This window comes from Galendromus occidentalis, unplaced genomic scaffold (assembly GCF_000255335.2).
Source record: "Galendromus occidentalis unplaced genomic scaffold, Mocc_1.1 scf7180000075584, whole genome shotgun sequence".
NCBI classification, from domain to species: Eukaryota; Metazoa; Arthropoda; class Arachnida; order Mesostigmata; family Phytoseiidae; genus Galendromus; species Galendromus occidentalis.
In genome coordinates, this window is record NW_003803574.1 from 210,794 (window position 1) to 227,537 (window position 16,744).

The 16,744-nt window shown below is 51.0% G+C and overlaps 2 protein-coding genes across 2 annotated transcripts; both read left to right on the top strand.

Moving 5' to 3' along the window:
* Positions 1 to 8,568: 8,568 nt before the first annotated feature.
* On the top strand, positions 8,569 to 12,730 carry LOC100907543 (sodium-dependent glucose transporter 1). Its single transcript, XM_018639729.1, has 9 exons — positions 8,569 to 8,689; positions 10,684 to 10,781; positions 10,870 to 10,996; positions 11,098 to 11,256; positions 11,360 to 11,520; positions 11,617 to 11,866; positions 11,997 to 12,145; positions 12,274 to 12,456; positions 12,534 to 12,730. Exons 2-9 carry the CDS (start codon positions 10,716 to 10,718, stop codon positions 12,708 to 12,710), a joined length of 1,272 nt encoding a protein of 423 aa, XP_018495245.1. The 5' UTR covers positions 8,569 to 8,689; positions 10,684 to 10,715; the 3' UTR covers positions 12,711 to 12,730.
* Positions 12,731 to 15,125: 2,395 nt separating this feature from the next.
* LOC100907690 (ribosomal RNA-processing protein 7 homolog A) lies at positions 15,126 to 16,305 on the top strand. Its single transcript, XM_003737644.1, has 3 exons — positions 15,126 to 15,493; positions 15,667 to 15,905; positions 16,031 to 16,305. Exons 1-3 carry the CDS (start codon positions 15,161 to 15,163, stop codon positions 16,242 to 16,244), a joined length of 786 nt encoding a protein of 261 aa, XP_003737692.1. The 5' UTR covers positions 15,126 to 15,160; the 3' UTR covers positions 16,245 to 16,305.
* Positions 16,306 to 16,744: the final 439 nt, after the last annotated feature.

Sequence of the window (16,744 nt, forward strand, 5' to 3'; positions counted from 1 at the left end):
CAAATAGGCGGCCAAAGAGCGAGCGAGTCGCTCGGCGGCTCACTCGCTCAGTCAGCCGATTCTCGGAACTGAATGCTAGCGCACCGGTGGCGGCGGCAGCAGCAGCAGAAGATCGAGAAGCAGCCAGTGGAGGGAAGAGAGTAGCGGCCACAACAGCGATAGCTGTACAGTCGCCGTGAGCCAGCGTAACTGTGAAAAAGTTGGGATGCGACTATTACAAGATTTGACAGTACAACTGTCTGGTGAGAAATGAATCGCCTCGCTTATAGAGAATCAGTACGATGACTGCTGATCGAGATTCTCATCGACTCTCCAGGCATCGCATCGATAATGATGGGCGAGATGACTCTTCCTTGATCAGTATTGGCTGCTGCCTTGTAACCAGAACCACATTGATGCCATCCCCCCTGATCCGAGTCCCGAGAATGCGCCAATCAGCGGTGGATCTACGGAAAGATCCGGATGGAATCTCCGAACGTCTAGCGCAATTGAGAATTACTGCATCTTCTCTGGGACGGGTCTTGTCTGGGAATGAAATTCATCCTTGGAATTCGAGCACCGATCACACGGATTCCATCCAGTCTCCATTCCTTTCCTCCGGCATCTTTTTCAGGGTCGTGATTTGAGAGTAGTGAGAGCCCATTCGTCCCCCGAGTGAATCGGGACGGCTGTCCAAGAAAAGAGAATCACTGTCGTTCTCGTCCTAGTAAAATAAAATATCATAACTGGAGCCGCTAAAAACTAGCGAAGTCGCTCGGAGTCAGGAGTCCTCTGGAACTTGGATGTGCAGGTCTACGTTCCGAATGTAGAAGCATAGCTCCCAAATTATTCTCCTCATTCAGCGTGCGATCTTGATCCCAGAAAGAACCCGTTCACGGCTCTGCTCATCCTCAATATCGACAGACAGAACGTCTACCCCGGATTAGCAGTCACCGGTCTCGGCATCGTCATCGTGTAGCAAGGATTAACGTATAATCGTATTGGGGAGTCTGAAGCTCACCTGCCACGCTCCACGCAGGGAAAGAAAGGATCCGCGTTCAGCAGTCGAGGCTGCTCTCCCACAGAAGTCCTGCAGTGGCTCAGAATTGGATGCGGCTCTTCGTTCCTCGGATAATCGGGGGAAGTTTCAGGGGGGGGGTGGCTCTGATTCTAAACTTCTACATCATATCATGATGCCTTCCGTCTCCACGATTTTGAGACCTTACATTTCCCGCAAGCTCTCGAGACTCGATGATTTCAACGGCAAACTGCACGTACGATACTCAATCAATTGGGTGCTCTTGGGACCATCCTTCGAATACTCCGACAAGGCAGCGAGGCTCCGCTCGCGACCTTAGAGCTATCGATCTATAAGATTACGGTTGGGACTTGGCTGGGATAGGGAAAGCAGTTATAAAATGGCGAAACGGTCGCGGTTTATTCTTCCTTCAGAAATCCAGACTGACGTGGCCGACACTTGCCCCCTCGGATATTCTTAGCGTACAGACGCGCGTGACGTGCAACGTGCTGCCGCGACATTCCTGGTTCATTACAGATCTCAAGAAAAACGAAAGAATCCATCAAGCTGTCGGAATGAACGTACCGTGAAGAATCGATGTACCTACCTTGTCGCAATGCGAGAAGCGAATTCCAGCCTCGGCAGGTTCCCTCTCTGTGAGGACATGCATACCTTCTCTTATACGTTCACGAATATTTGGAATCTCATCGAGATATTGGTTACATGAAACATGAGAGCCTCCCTGACAGACAGCGGATTAGGCTGTCTGGGCGCGCGAGTCAGCGGCCGTAGCCGGCGAGGATGCTTCCGGGTTCTGGAATCTCCGGATAGGCGATAGGGACGAATCATAGAGATTATCGAGATTCTCATCCCCGGTGATCGTCGGCTCAGAGAATCCCGCAGCTTGAGAGCGAAAATCTGACAAGTAAACGTTCTTTTTTGAAAATGACGATCGCCTAGTTTCACATGGTTTTCTGAAAGTTCTCGACCCCGGAGCAACCCCGAATCGTTTTTTCCTGCTGTACGGCATTTTCACCCCTTCTTCCGAGCTCGTGGAGCCCGGGAAGAAAAAGAGTTCCACTAAAATCCAGAGTAATCTCAATATTCTGGCCCGCTAAATACTACTTTCTGCCGGAGATCTCTCGATCGTCACATCGGGGGAAATTCATTGGGAATCATTCCTGAGCTCCGCACCCGATTACATCACAGAGGAATTTCGACTCTCCGTCCTGACTAAATTCAATCTGTATTCTATCGTTGGAGACCATTCTTTTCAATTCAGTCAAATCTGCTATGAGGAATTCGATTGCATCAGAGCATGTCTGCATCTTGAGGCTGCTCCCAGTCTAGGCGAGTTGCTCTCCGAGGATCACTAGTATTCAATCATGGATCCGAGCGTTGTCATCGGTGCCCTTATGCAGAGGTTTGGCAAGGAGACATGTTGTAAGGTGAGCTTAAAGTCGTGGAAGAGATCCGAACGCTGGGTCTTGATGGAGCTTTCGATGATGATTTGGATGCTGGAATGGACTTTGGTGAAGAGGAGGAGCTCGAGGAAGAGGGCGTCGAAAACGTGGAGGAATCCATTGGGCAATCATCTGCTTCAGGAAGATCAGACACCTCATCCGATCAGTCGAGACGTTGCAGCTCCGCAAGTGAGTCGAGCGAGCCCAGCAAAACTCGGCGGAGCAAAAAACCAGAGCACCTGTCCGACGCAGAATGGGCATCTTATCGGCAGAATGCGTATGAATTCTGGACTGTACTCCGATTACCGAGAAGCGACACGAGAAGCGAGCGAAGCTGGCAACCGTGCAAAGACGATTTTGGCTGATCAAAGATATACCGTATTTCCTGTATCATAAGAGCATGCCCTTCTATTTTTCAATCCCTCAACAGATCGTTCGTCTCTTAAAGGGCGCCCATCTAATAGAGGGTACCTGTCTATAATATGGCTACTCTCTATTCGGACTTCGAAGAGAATACTTCTCGAGAGGGCATCCGTGGAATATGAGAAGCGGATTTCTCCAATTGTCTTGCCTGCATCAGGTGGCGGGATTATAGCCACCCACTTGGGGTTGCTCTTCTGATAGAGGGTTGTCTTCGAATAGAGGGTGCTCTTTTATTTTTCGATCCCCCTGTGGGTGCTCTTCTACTGGAGGGTGCCCTTCGGACAGAGGGTGCTCTCCAAACAGAGGTTCTCTCATAATACAGGAAATACGGTAATGATTCTATACAAATACGAGAGGACGCTGGGCAAGCCCTCGATCCGGATGATCGATGAAGCCGTTCTCGATGAGTCCTTTACGAAAGCTGCGTAGTGATCTATTATTCACGATAGAGATCTTCGGCGGTGGGCTCTCTGATTAAAACACGAAATTGATCCCGAGGGTCTTCTGAAGTTCCGCGCGAGCCCATCTTGGCTCTACTGGTTCAAGCGCCAATACCACATTTTCAGCTGAGCAACCACCCACAAAGTCTGCAGGAAATGGGAAGAGAAGGAGGCGAAATTGAGAGAACTTTCTGATCACCCTGGGCTCGCGACCGAGCCAAGTCATGAACGCTGACCAGAGTCGTTCCGAGAAAGGCATCCACAGTCATCGAACATTGCGAGTAAAAGTTACCTCGAAGGTGCGAACAGTTGTGGGGTCTGTACAGGCAAGAAGCCACAGCTACGTGATCATGCCTGTTATCACCATGGCTGGGGATTAACGTATGCGACCGATGTACGTATGGGTGTCGGAAGCTCAGGGAAAGTTTCCCCAAACTCGCGCGTCCGACCCACCGAACATCAGAGCCTTCACCGGTAAAACGGCGAACAAAAATGATTTGAAGACCTTCTATTCGGAAGCTTCCTGGCCGAGCGTACCGCCCGAAGAGAGCGAGGTCCTCCTTATGCTCGACTCATGGGCAGCAAATTGCGACGACGGGCTTTCTGAAAGTCTGAAGAGATCAGGAGTGAACTTCGTGAAGAGCCTTATCCCAGGCGGTTATATGGGCAAAATCCAACCTCTGGATGTCCATTTCTTTAGACAGTTCAAATCATTCGTGCGCTACATTACCGACGCGATGATCATCACAACTGATTTCAGTGTCTGGCAGCGAGACAAATTCCTCGCATTGCAATCATTTTGTATATATCAATTCACTGGCCCGCGCTTTCCGAACCTTCTTACAATTATCTCCCTGCTTCCACTCTCCTACAACACTTGTTCGAACATGAAGCTGCGCTGATTATCTGGAATGGAGAATTGAGATTCCTTCAAAAGGCGTAATTCATGCTGCATCTTGGATGGAGGTCTTCCCTTCGTGCCACACGTCCTTGACACGAAGCCGTAGTGCTGCCTGAACGATTCGAGGACGCTCGTTCCGGAAGTCATCCCTTTTCGAAATAAATACGTCCCGAAATGGCTTGCTATACTCTGATTGGCTACGGATTCTGCTGGTATCAGACAGCTGATGGTATAAATTTTGATAGCTGAAAGCTGATGTCTGATCCGATCGTCGCAACGAAGGAGCTTTTGAAAAAAAGCGATGGTCGCAGCGAGGGAGTCGGGAAAAAACGCCATCGTCCGGGACAAAATTAGCGAAGAATAGTTGCTAGCGCGGTGAGCAGCCCAGAAACGACAAGCCCTACCCCGGAGACCGAGAGATGATTCTCGACAAGGCTCGGATCAATGGCTGCTCATTGCGGTGCGAAATTGGAGGAAAAACAGGCGGCAATCGAAATTCAGAGATCAACATCGACGCCCTCCATCCAATTAAGGCACTTCGGAACTCGGGCCTTCTTAAGGTTCGGAACAGCGGTAACCACCCCGGAATATTCAAGGGATTTCCCGACCAACCCGCCGCGCTTGCAAGGCGGAACTCAGCAACTAGATGCGCAGCGCTGGCGTCAGGGATTCGATCGACCGCAACACGGCGCTAGTAAGTCCACTCCAGCTGAACCTACAGCGCCTCGGTCAGGCAGGGAGCTTTTGGTCGCAGAGGTTTTTAGTTCATAGTTATACGTTGTCTTTTCCTCGCATGCCTTCACATCGAGGCTATGCCGAAATGTCTGTAATACCGTGGTCGACAAACGTGGAGGTATATCATGAATCTTAAGGGTATCAGACAGCGGAGCGTTTCTATGTTTGGCGCTCGTTCATCCCGATGATCGGAGGCTCAGGCTATCGCATCGTTTCGTCTGGGACGGGACCATCGCGATACGAGGAGACGATTTTTGGCTGCGCTACGCGATGAATTGGTGCAGGAATCGCGACTCCTTTGATCCGGGATGAAATTCAATGTGATAGAGATCGCTCCCAGAGACCACGAGACCATCAGAATGATTTCCATCACGAGCCTTCCCCTTCAATCATCACCGTGAGGATCCTTCGCATCGGAATCGCTAAGACCATGGTAGAAACGACCCGATGAACGACCCCTCCCTGAAACTGACAGAAACCTCAGATTTTTTCCTCGCTCCAACTCCGAGTACAATCGAATTGATACAAGGGGAGAAAAACCGCAGAGTTGCATCCGGCTGAACGTTTCTTAGGCAACCGCTGAGCGAGTAGAGTGTGAGTGCTCCCTCGTCTCGATGCAATCGTTCAACTTGGAAGCTACGGATCTCGTTCAGAAACGTGGATATGATCGACATCTTCTCTCAAGGCGCACTGAGGGAATCTCCTCCCCTCCCCCTCTAGAAAGATTCGAAGATGTGTAGTTTCTCGGACGTCACTACTCCGCCGAATCGAGACGACTGAATCTCAAGGGGGTGAAGAAAGAGATTCGAAGAACCCAGAAACGGAGCGTCCCGGCTCCGTTCCTCATCTCTCCGAAGAGCAGCGGAAAGAAAGGGGTCCGGATAGTCTCTATCAGCCCCATATTTCCCAGCCGGATTCCGGTCGCAAATCTTTGCCAATCGACACGAGGTAGATTCGACTTTTCGAGCTTGGAAGTCAGAAGACGGAGCCCCGAGAGATCGGGGAATATAATATTTGAGAAATTGCGAACGGAACCGCTACATTCATTCCACTAGGATGCCGAACTGACCCCGGAGCCTCTCCTATTCCGATAAAGAAGCGGAATCTATCGTTTGAGTCGATTTCTTACGTAGTTCAGTAGCCGGCATCGGTCGGATCCGATGCAGCTTCCTTCACTTGATGAGTAGGAATGCACGGATGATCATACGATTCTTTGGCTTCGATGAGGGGGAGCTAGACGCGCAATCATGTCTCCCACTCCGCTGAAGAAAGTTCCACACAGCGCAGCGCTTGGGGCTATCGGAACTCAAGACTTGGGAAAATTTCCATGATTCGGAGGTGGCGTCGAATTTTTCTGTGAATTCGATCCTGCCGCCTCCCATGAATCGTATGGATCTCATTGCTGACAGCGAGATTTTGAATGGCTGCCTGGATTCTGAGAAGGGCCGCGTTGCATCTTAGTAGCAGTGCATGGAGCAGTCTGATCGGAGAGGGTGGACATTCGCAACACGCGCGGACAACGGGATACATTCCGCCGGAGTCAGCAGGGTATCTTGCCTGTGAGAGATTTCCCGAAGACGACCGAACAGTCTGTCGTCGGGCGAGGAACTGCGGGTACCAACGGCCAAGTAAGTTCGAACGTCTCCCTTTGTTCTAGTGTCGGCAAAGACAAGAAAGCAGTATTCTTCCCCCGGGCGGCCCTCGGAACCTAGAAAGATTCGATAGTTCTAGGTTCGATCCCATGAGATGACGGAGAAAATCTGTCAAAGCGCTCGCCCGCTTGATTCTGTACATACACCGGTCTGACAATCGGTCCGATGTAGACATAGCGGTCGTGGATGCTTTGCTGCGATAATTTCGGGGGGCACTCGAAGCTTTGTTTGCGATCTGCGACAGTACTTCGCATCGTTTTCTTGCGGTGGAATGCGCGCCCCTCTCCTCGTCCGTCTGGTCTAGAAATACCGCAAGCTCTCATATTAGCGGCCGAACGTTGCAAACGTTCCAAGGCACACATGAGCCTTCGTGCCATCGTGCTCCAACAAGGAACATTCCGCCGAGTTTCGGATCTCTGGTCCTCGAGCTCCGCGGCGCGGCGTCGCAGGGCCACTCGTACACTCTGACTTGAAGAAGACTTTCCGGTTCTCCGAGCCAAACATTCGAGTCCTTTACTGCCGTCATCAACTGGGAGGATCCGAGCGAAGAACCTTTCATTCAACGCCACTCGGACTCCCGCAGTGAGCTTCAGGAGTGCTGCCGACTCAGTCATGGATTCGCTTCCGAGCCGAGATTAATTGTTGACCAGGCAAAGGAAGGGGAGACATTGTGACGTAGCTTTGCTCAATCAGTGTCCTCCGGATATGTATGGCCCGCTCATGGGAAGTCGACGGCAAAGAACGAATCCCCTTTACTTGGCTCGCGCAGAGTCCTCCAACGGACCCGGTGTGCGGAAGGTGTCGGCAGCCTACCTAAGGAACACCTTCGCCAACAATTCGGGTGTTACAGCTCAGCGAATCCCTCGGTAGGTCTATCTGGAGCCGAACTTGGGCGAGAATCGTCCTCTGGTCGTGGACCGGTGAAATCAATCCTAGCTGTTCCTCCGCTGAGCACGCGGCACCTTCCACGACCTGGTTCTCAAACGAGATGGAGATGTGCCACAGAACGAGTACATGAGTACTATGAGGAAAGTCCAGAGCTCGGTACCTTGTTATCTGATGTGGGCTACCCCGGCGCACAAAAATCTGGGAAAGCCTCATTTTGGAAAAGTGTGGAGATAAGCCTTGTTTGCCCCCGGGCTCATCAGTTATCTGGAAGGGATTTTGCAAGTGATTGACTCGGCGCGAGAGAAACGGGCGCCCCATATGGCTCGACGCCAATATTGGCCTCCATGCGCCTAAATTCATTATTTCCAGTGATTTCCGTCGTGGACCGCGGCGGGTATTGGTAGAATCCGTACGGCGCGGCGCAGAGTGGTCAGAGACCGTTTTTCTAGCGGACAAGGTTATACGAACGCCTCTTCCGTTTGGTTCCGATCCCCCGAGCGAGGAAAATCGGTTCGGAGCAGTTTCGAGCCCAACCTTAGCCTCAGGAACGCAGTTCGAGTCCAAAATGAGTAATGAGACACTCTTCGGACAGAACGAGCTTGGAAAATTGATAACTCTTGAAAATGCTCATCGAGATCATTCTGCCAGACAACTCCACGACCCGCATTCCTCAGCTGTCTCGTTGTCTCACATCCTCCGGTGCTGAGCTCAGAGGATCTGTTCTCATCGGAAAAGTCTGCAGCATAAGGAGCTCCCGATATAGAATCGCTCCCTGACGGCTGGTGAGTCGCGAAGTGAGAAGATGACTGTTGCCTTGATTGAGCACGGCACCTGCAGCAGCTTCCAGTCGCGAATCCTTTTTCGTGGGATCCGTCCGAGAACGTGAGCACGTCAGCTGGAAACGTATCTAATCGTAGCTAGAGGGTCCGTAGAGTGAATATGATTACATCAGTCCGATAGCACCAGTACCACAAGGAACCACTGAAAATCAAGGACTTCCACTAGTTACAAAGTAGCCACTCTAAACCTCTCCAGCCCATCGTCTAACTAGAATATAGGAACCAGATACATCGAATAAAGACCAGTCTAGCATAGAAGACGGTCCGGCCTGCTTAAAACTCTGCCCCAGTGTCTTCTCGGTCTACCTGCGACCTGTTCTCAGTGAAGCTTAGTGGAAACGAGTCTTAACCGTGAGTTCCGTTCCTCATCTGGACTCGCTCGATATCCCCTCAGTTCATCCAGCACTCAAGGGCATAACAGGAAGCGACGACTCTCGTTGTTCCCCACCTCTTGAGCTCCTTCTGTGAGCATACTCAGGGGCACCTCGTTATGGCGAATAATCTGGCTTCTGTGGTCGAATACGTATTTCATGCACGGTGGGTTCGGGAGGGAACTACGAATATCTCCCAGGTTTGACCTAAAGGGATGCCAGCCGGTTCAGGAACGTCTTCATCAGCTGCTCTGCTGTGGAGCCATCGCCTAACGTTGGCAAGAGCAGCTCCACGACTCTTGACTCAATACGAGGTGTCTCTGCAGAGTATCAACACCGAGGAATCGCTTCCTGTGGTCAGAGCAGTCATCAGTGGCCAGGATCGAAGCGACATCTCTGGCCCGCCATGATAGTGCGACGGTTTTTCACATGCCCCAGACTTGATCCCTGATCCCTTGATCGCCCCCGGAACGGAAAAATATCCATCGGCATGACGATTCCGATATAGAACGTGGGAATCTCGATCCGAGCGATTTTTTACTCATTCAGGGCCTTCTTAACGTTTTTCTGGGAAAGGGGGCCCTGACACAACGAGCGCAGCAATCGGGTATCGGGTCGTGAAAGCGGTTTGCACAAGCCAGTTAATCGGGGTACATTTTGCTTATAAAGTCCGGATGCCGTTCTGAGGGTTTTCACCCTTACTCGGAGACCACAGAGCAACCCCTGTTTCGTATGCAGAAGCGACGGTGCAGCTCTCCTTGCCCCGAACGTATCCAGACTTACCGAGACTTTTGTTATACTACGTGGAGTCACTCTTTTGCCTCATCCATCAAAAATCAGCAAGATATGCAAAATAATTTTGCCCTTCTAGGAATCCATTTTCGACTAGTGCACGGCGGGAATGATGAGTGTCTGACATCACCTCGCGTCGTTTGTGGCTCGCTCATCTCGAATGTATAGCCAGACAATCAAGAGGAGCTACTTTTTGGGTTCTCAAGTCTGAGTGAAACAGTCATTCACCGCGACGCCGAAGCGATGCTGGGGAACCGGAGCATTCCTCGAGACTCGTGTACTTCATTGGAATGACCCGCATGTTTTCCTCAGGCGCTCTGTTGTCATGACAAGTTCCCGAGAGGGACCGTCGCCCCTCAAGTGTTTTCACCTGCGTTATGCATCGCGTCAGCTCCGATTAATTCCGTTCGGTCTAGAACTCCAACAGGCCGGGTCGTGAATCGTTAACACCGAGAAGGGGCTGGAGTTGCTAGCGTAGGGACAGTTGTTCATCCGTCCGTCCAGAGTTCGATGATATCATACCGGGAGAATCCGTATGCCAAGTTTATCCGTCAAATCATCCGCCGAGAGGTTAGGCGGCAACTCTTCCTGGAACGTTGACCGCAGAGCCTCTGAGGATAGACCACATTCGATGGTCTAAACCGTGTGAGGTGAATTGTCCATCGCTGCGATTCAATTATGGTCCCTCACAAAAACGTTCGTTTATCTTGTGACGTCGGTGACCGCCCATCGGAGGGCCCGCTCCGAGATCGGTGCCGTTCGGGTCGAACAGCGGAAGTCATGCCAGCAGACCCCACGGACCGAAAGTGCTACGGAGATTCAACATGAAGAGGGTCTTGTGCGATATGCGCAGTAGAATCTTCCGCATTTTCGTTATTCCGTATCGAATCGTAAACGGTTTAGGTTGATTGTCAAGGAATTCCGAATGGGAAGCTTATATCGTCTCGGAGCTCGGAACTGGTACGGAACAGTCGACGCGAGACTTTTTCGAGAGCTGTCCCTCTCGGTACAGCTTCCCATGAACAGCTTGCGCTTGAAGCTCCGCGCACGGGCTTCAGATTTCTGCGTCCGTCAGAAGATGCAAGGACATAAGCCGAGGCGGAACTCTCTCGCGATCCTCCCTGTAAGTCGCGAATCGGAGTCCCATTCAGGATAACTGCGTCTACGCTTTTCATACCGCAGATCACAGGAGAGAACACGTTGATGCGGGAATCATGATGTCCACCAGGCGGAAGAAAGAGATATTTAGTACACTCTTCGTGCTCGGGAATGCAGCGATGGTATGGATGCATCCGCATATTTCACACTTCCTTTTTCGGATCCCATCCGGTGACAAAGGGCATTTTCTATTTCCCTCTCAATCCTCAGGGCATGATCAACGCGGTCATCGGTGTCACTCTACTCGATCTTGCTGAGATTTACGACAAGGAGATCGACCAGATTTCTCAACTTTACACGTCTCGCTCGGTCGGATTCCTCATCGGCTCCTTACTCGGTTGTCCAACAGAGGGATCGAAGTCCAATCCCGTCGCCGAATCCATACAGGATCTCAAGGCACAAACGTCACCCATTCACTGACTCTCGACTGGCTTACAGAGAGCTTCGCCGTCAATAAAAGGAATTCAGATATGGTTCTTATAAGCTCCATGATAGCGCTCGGTCTGTCCTTTGCGTATCATCCCGTAGCCCACCATTTCTGGCTTACACACGCCGCGGCCCTTCTGAACGGCTTCGCCGGTGTGCTTTTTGAAGCCTGTAAGTATGCGAGGTGGGCCACCGCGTGTAATTATTCGAAAGCACCGATCGTGCGAAGATCGACGAAGAACGAATTGGTTAGTCGGACACTTCCATTCCACAGGCTCCTTCGTGGTTCTCGCCAGCTATTGGGAGAAACCAATTTTCGCCACGCAGATGTACCAACTAGCCTACGGGTTCACCGCTTTCATTTTTCCCTTCATAGTCGAGCCATTCTTGAGCAGCGACGATCCCATCACTCAAGGGGAGATTCGGAAACATGTGGTGAGTTCGACAAACTGTTCCGAAACGAGCTTCCAAATTCTGGCTTCATGTCGATCTCGCCAAATCGATTCACGTAGAAAAACGCGATATTTGCAGAAGTCGCGCATCTACATCCCGTACGGCGGCATCGGGGCATTTTGCGTCCTCATAGGACTGGCGATGGCTTTCTTCAAGTGTCAGAAGCTTTCGCCCCCGGTACAAGAGGATGGGCAAGAGACAGGCGCTGGAGTGAAATCAGAAGAAGTCAAAAGTGAAGAAAAAAGTCTCGGAGCTTTCGAGGTGTCGCTCGTTTTTCTCATGTCGTTGCTCAGTTTATTATCGACGGCCTTGGAAACGACGGTGTCGGGTGAGTTCGATCGAGCTCTTGAGGGCGCGAGTTTTTCGGAGGAGCCAATGCGAGTGATTGAGTCGCTAATAAAATTCAAGCTGAAGAATCTGCGAAGCATCGCAGGGCTAACAACAAGGAGAATTCGTAGGCATGATCACACCGTTCGTGATGCAATCGGATCTCCGTCTGAGTAAGTCTGATGGCGCGTACCTGGGAGGTATATTCCGGTTGAGTTTCTTCGTTGGTCGGATCCTCACCGTGATCGGATACAAGATTTCACTGACCGTCATAATATTGGTACGCACATCTTGGTAGACCCTTCTCACACGCTCCTTCTAGAATCCCTTTCTCGACTATTCCGCATCAAGGGAAAACACTTCTTGCGTCGACTTCCATCGAAAGCTCCCCACACCCGGCTGTTTCAGGTGAGCTTGGTGTTCCTGAGTTTCTCATCAGCCGTCCTCCTGCTGTTCGTAATGGCGTCGCCATCAGTAGTGTGGTTGGCGACTGCTGGACTCGGCTTAGGACAGAGCACACTTTTCGGTTCCACCATCAGTTGGACTTGTCAATATATTAATCTGAAACATTGGCACATGGCAGCAAGCATGGTGAGTCAATTTATTGAGCAACACAGTCCTCTATTGTCCTGTAGTGGTCCAGCATCTGAGTTGCTTTTTCTGAACAGCTCGCATTGAGCGTGGGGAATGTCTCTCCCGCCTTTCTTGTTGCACCTTGGATCGACTTTGAGCCGATGGTCTTCGCATACGCGACAGCCGGACTGACAGGGACACTCTGCGTGACATTTCTGATAATGTTGGCCATGGTTAGAGGGAAGAGGTTCTGGTCTCCGAATGAAAAATGATCGAATAAATATCGAAGTTTCGTTCTCGCTTCTCCTGGAATTGGCGATAGGCCATTGAGCTTTGTTGCCCTAGAGTCGGTTCGTAGTCCAGAGCGTGGGCAGACAGCCCTACATGGCGAATGAGTGAGCCGAAAAACGCAGGTCCAATGCCCAAAAGACAGCTCACGAGAAGAAGTATGTATTGAGACACTGCAGGGAAATTACTAAAATTGGTCCTCGAGTCCTCGAGCTCAAACCCGAGTGAAGCCACGCTCCCCATCGTCAATCGGTCGGATGGTATCGCCGCGAGAACCTTCTGGAATGGAGAGATAGGGGGAGCATACAAGGTAATCATGAGGTTGTATACTACGGCGGGTAGCCAGGAATCAGCAAGGGTCCGTGCAGGAATCAATTGAGAGCCGCACGGCTCAACGAGCGATGACATTCACTATTCGTCCATATCCATCAGGTCTGACGATATTTACGGTAGGCTCCCAAAGGATGCGCGACCGGCTCAATTGGCGAAGAATATCGATTGGCGAGCAGTCCTTATCACCATTGCGAAGCACCTGTCTCATCCAGATTTTTCGGAACCGCGCTGATGATTTCGGGGTTTCGACACGTGCTTACATTGTCATTCCAGAGTCGAAGCTTCCTGTGAGGCTCTCTTTTCTTTCTCGTCCCTCGAACTAATCGAGCGATTGAATGTTCTCTGAATCGATTTCTCTCATCAGTCACATATGTAGAATCCAATGATTCAGCCATTCCCATGTGAACGTCTAGAAACAAGAAGAACGTCTAGGAGCTGACTCATGCGGGAATTTATGCTGACAAATGCCGGAGACCGAGTAAAGCTCGGTTGACCTGAGCGGTCTGATGAACTCGGATTCCTATCGGGCCTCAAAACCCGACCAATCGTGCGGGACTGCTCGCGAATGTATTCGCAGTGAACTCATCACCCCGTCTCCTGTGATCTTCATCAGTGCATGAGCTTCTGACCTGAAAAACCGAACTTATCAGAACGGGGTCTGATGATCCGAGTGTCCTCCTCTCACTCAAATCCTGAGAGTCTGATGTTCGGAGGGAAGGCTAAGAGCGATTGGGGCCCTCCCGAATGTGAGTATCAGAGGATCCGGCGCGGAAAGCATTTGGTGCAGCACATCGCCATTCGTGGAGATACACTTGACTCTCCGAAAGTGCCCCAATCGGAACTGCCGATAGACCTTGTCTTGAACTTCTTGAGCCATAACGCTCAGAAGTCGTATCGGTAGACGAGCCTCCGCTGTAACGCGACTACGATGCTTAAGAATGTTATGGACAGAGTACCGAGGATGAAATCTGACATACAAGTCGCTCTCCCTCGGCAAAAATCTTCGAACTTTCCGGCATCGATATCGACATCGCAATTCATCGCGTCTGTGGTGGTTCCGAATCTCTTGAGCTCCGTCGATTTCTGGCATTCGTCTCCGAAGGCACGGCGCTGAATCCAGATTTCACTGATTCGTCTCGTATCCCAGGCTGATTTCTCATGTGGCGCAAAATTTTCAGCTTCCAAATGTTGCATGTAGCAGTCCAATTATCTCATCGGGCCTTTCTATCTGCCGCTCACCCGGAGAGGGATCGTACGCAGTTCTAAAAGAAGCACTCGATGGACTTGCTCATTTGCAGGGAGAAGGGGGGGAGATCATCATCCGAGCGGAATCCCCTCGAGTGTCGCTCGACAAATCGAGCATATCTCCACAGCCATCACCTGCGAGACCTTGCCATCGACGATTGAGAGTTTCATTTCGAAGGGAGCTGTCAAGGGCCGTCCCTCGATATCTATCATTGCAAACGACGGATTTCTCTCTCGACCCGAGCGAGTTCTTTCTGTCCGAGTGTCGGAATTCGAGAATCGTTGCTTGTATTTATTGTGACCTGAGGAGCCGTCACATCCCTATCTCAAGATCATCTTGAGATCCGAGCTCAAGATAGAGTAGGACGGAATTTCAGCCCCTATAAACACGGATCTGTTTTCAATTGAAATTGGATGGATTCAATCGAGCCAGTCGAGAATCATGCTGCAAGATACCGAGATCGACCCAATGGGCGGTGCGAAGCTACTGTCTCTAATGATTGCGTTCCCAGGGAAGTGGTTGATCCTCGCTGGAAAAGAGATAAATGCGAAATCCTCCGTCCGTAGAACGAACCTAAAAAGGTTTCGGACTCGCGCAGAGCCTCGCTAATTCTATCCCGATCGGACCCGCTGACGCGTCGCACCGACCTTCTGCGCGAATGCATATGTAAGGGTCTCATTATCGATGATCATCAATGCCGTATAGCTCCGCTCTACATTAGCGCTCCGCAGAGCGTAGCAGACCACAGAGCGATTCAAAACAAAAACAAACGAGCACGGACGGGAGAACACGCTGCCGTGTTTACACACACCGCATGATCGAAGAGCCGTCGCCGGAGAAAGCAGTCGGGCGATCATGTCGGACCCAGAACAAGTGAGCGTGATTCCGGTGAAGTTCAACTCACGTGTTCCGAATGGCTCGGCGCACGAAGTATTCGTGAAGCTCGACAAGAGCCCGTCAAACGAAGCTGTCTCAGGATTTCGGGGCAGAACTTTGCTTGTGACTAATGTCCCGCCTTGGATGGGTAAAGACGAGCTGCGCTCGCTGATCGATCCTTTCGATTCCGAGCATATATTCGTGCAGAGGGAAGCCGGCTCCTTCAAAGCTTCATCTGATAGTGGGATGGAAGATTACACGGGATTCAAAGTCGCTTACGTCGTGCTCCGGAGCAAATCGGAGGCAATCGAGGTTAGACATCCAATATCGGCTCGCCTTCACTTCTGAGAATGATCTGTCTTTCCGGAAAGTGCAAATATGTGAACCACTGGATCAAGTCAGTTTTTGGTGCCGCATGGTTTCATGGTGATTGATGAGAATGTGAAGTTGGAACGAGGATCGTTGATCTTCTTTTTCCGTTTCAGGTCTTGACGCGGAAGATCAAGAAGCCCATCGCCGTCTATCAGGATCGTGGAACCGAGCTAGTTGGAATGCGGAAAATGGTGGAGTCATACATAAAGAAGTTCGAGCCGCGAAGCAAACTTGAGGCCACGATCTCTGAGGCCATCGCACAGTACGACCGCGCACAAGAAGAAGAGAAGAAAGCCGCTGAGAAACTTCATGCACCGGACGATGACGGTTGGATAACTGTCACTAGGCATGGGTGCGTAGCCAAGGCGATCATCATTGCCGCTCCTCGATAGCATCTTGCCAGAAGATGAGCGTCCAGAACTTGGGCAGCGTCCTGGGAGATGATGAGCATCTATTGAGCGAAGTTTGACATTACAGGAAACGCCCCGTCATCCCGCGGACAGAAGCTGTCCAGAGCAGACTCTTGGAGAAAGAGAAATTGAAAGACAAGCGGAAAAAACTGAAAGACTTCTACACTTTCCAAGCCAAGCGATCGAAACTCAACGAGCTTGAAGAACTCCGACGAAAGTTTGCGGAGGACAAACGCAAAGTGGCGCTTCTGAAGATGAAAAGGAAATTCAACCCCTGTTGACTGAGGCGACATCTTTGCACTGAATCATTTTGTAAATATATATACCTCGAGACTGTTTCAGCTGAGCCTCAAGCGTTTCTTAATTGAAGGGGTTGAAACCGGTGAACGATTGGTCAACCGCACGCCGCGGCAAGGATTCTCCGCGCGAGAGGTCCTGGGCACGATTCTCGAGTGCGACCAAACATCGTCGTGAAGGATTTGGCGCCCTTAGTACTTTTCGGGTATGGGTCGGCACCCAAGACGAACCAACAGCGCCCAACCTCTGTTCGCCGCTGCTGTGATGACAGCGAGAGGAAAGCTATAGTTCCGAAGCACCCTGAGATCCTTTTTGAATTGAAGGTCGGATCTTCTTCGATGAGCTCGTCGTTGGTCCCAGACTCGCTCAAGACCTGCGTTGTTATAACGTGGTTCAGTGATATGGAATAAGAGTTCTACCGCGAGGACCAGGAGCTCATGTGAAGCGACCCCTACTTCCGTGCGTTTCGAACCCCATCAATAGG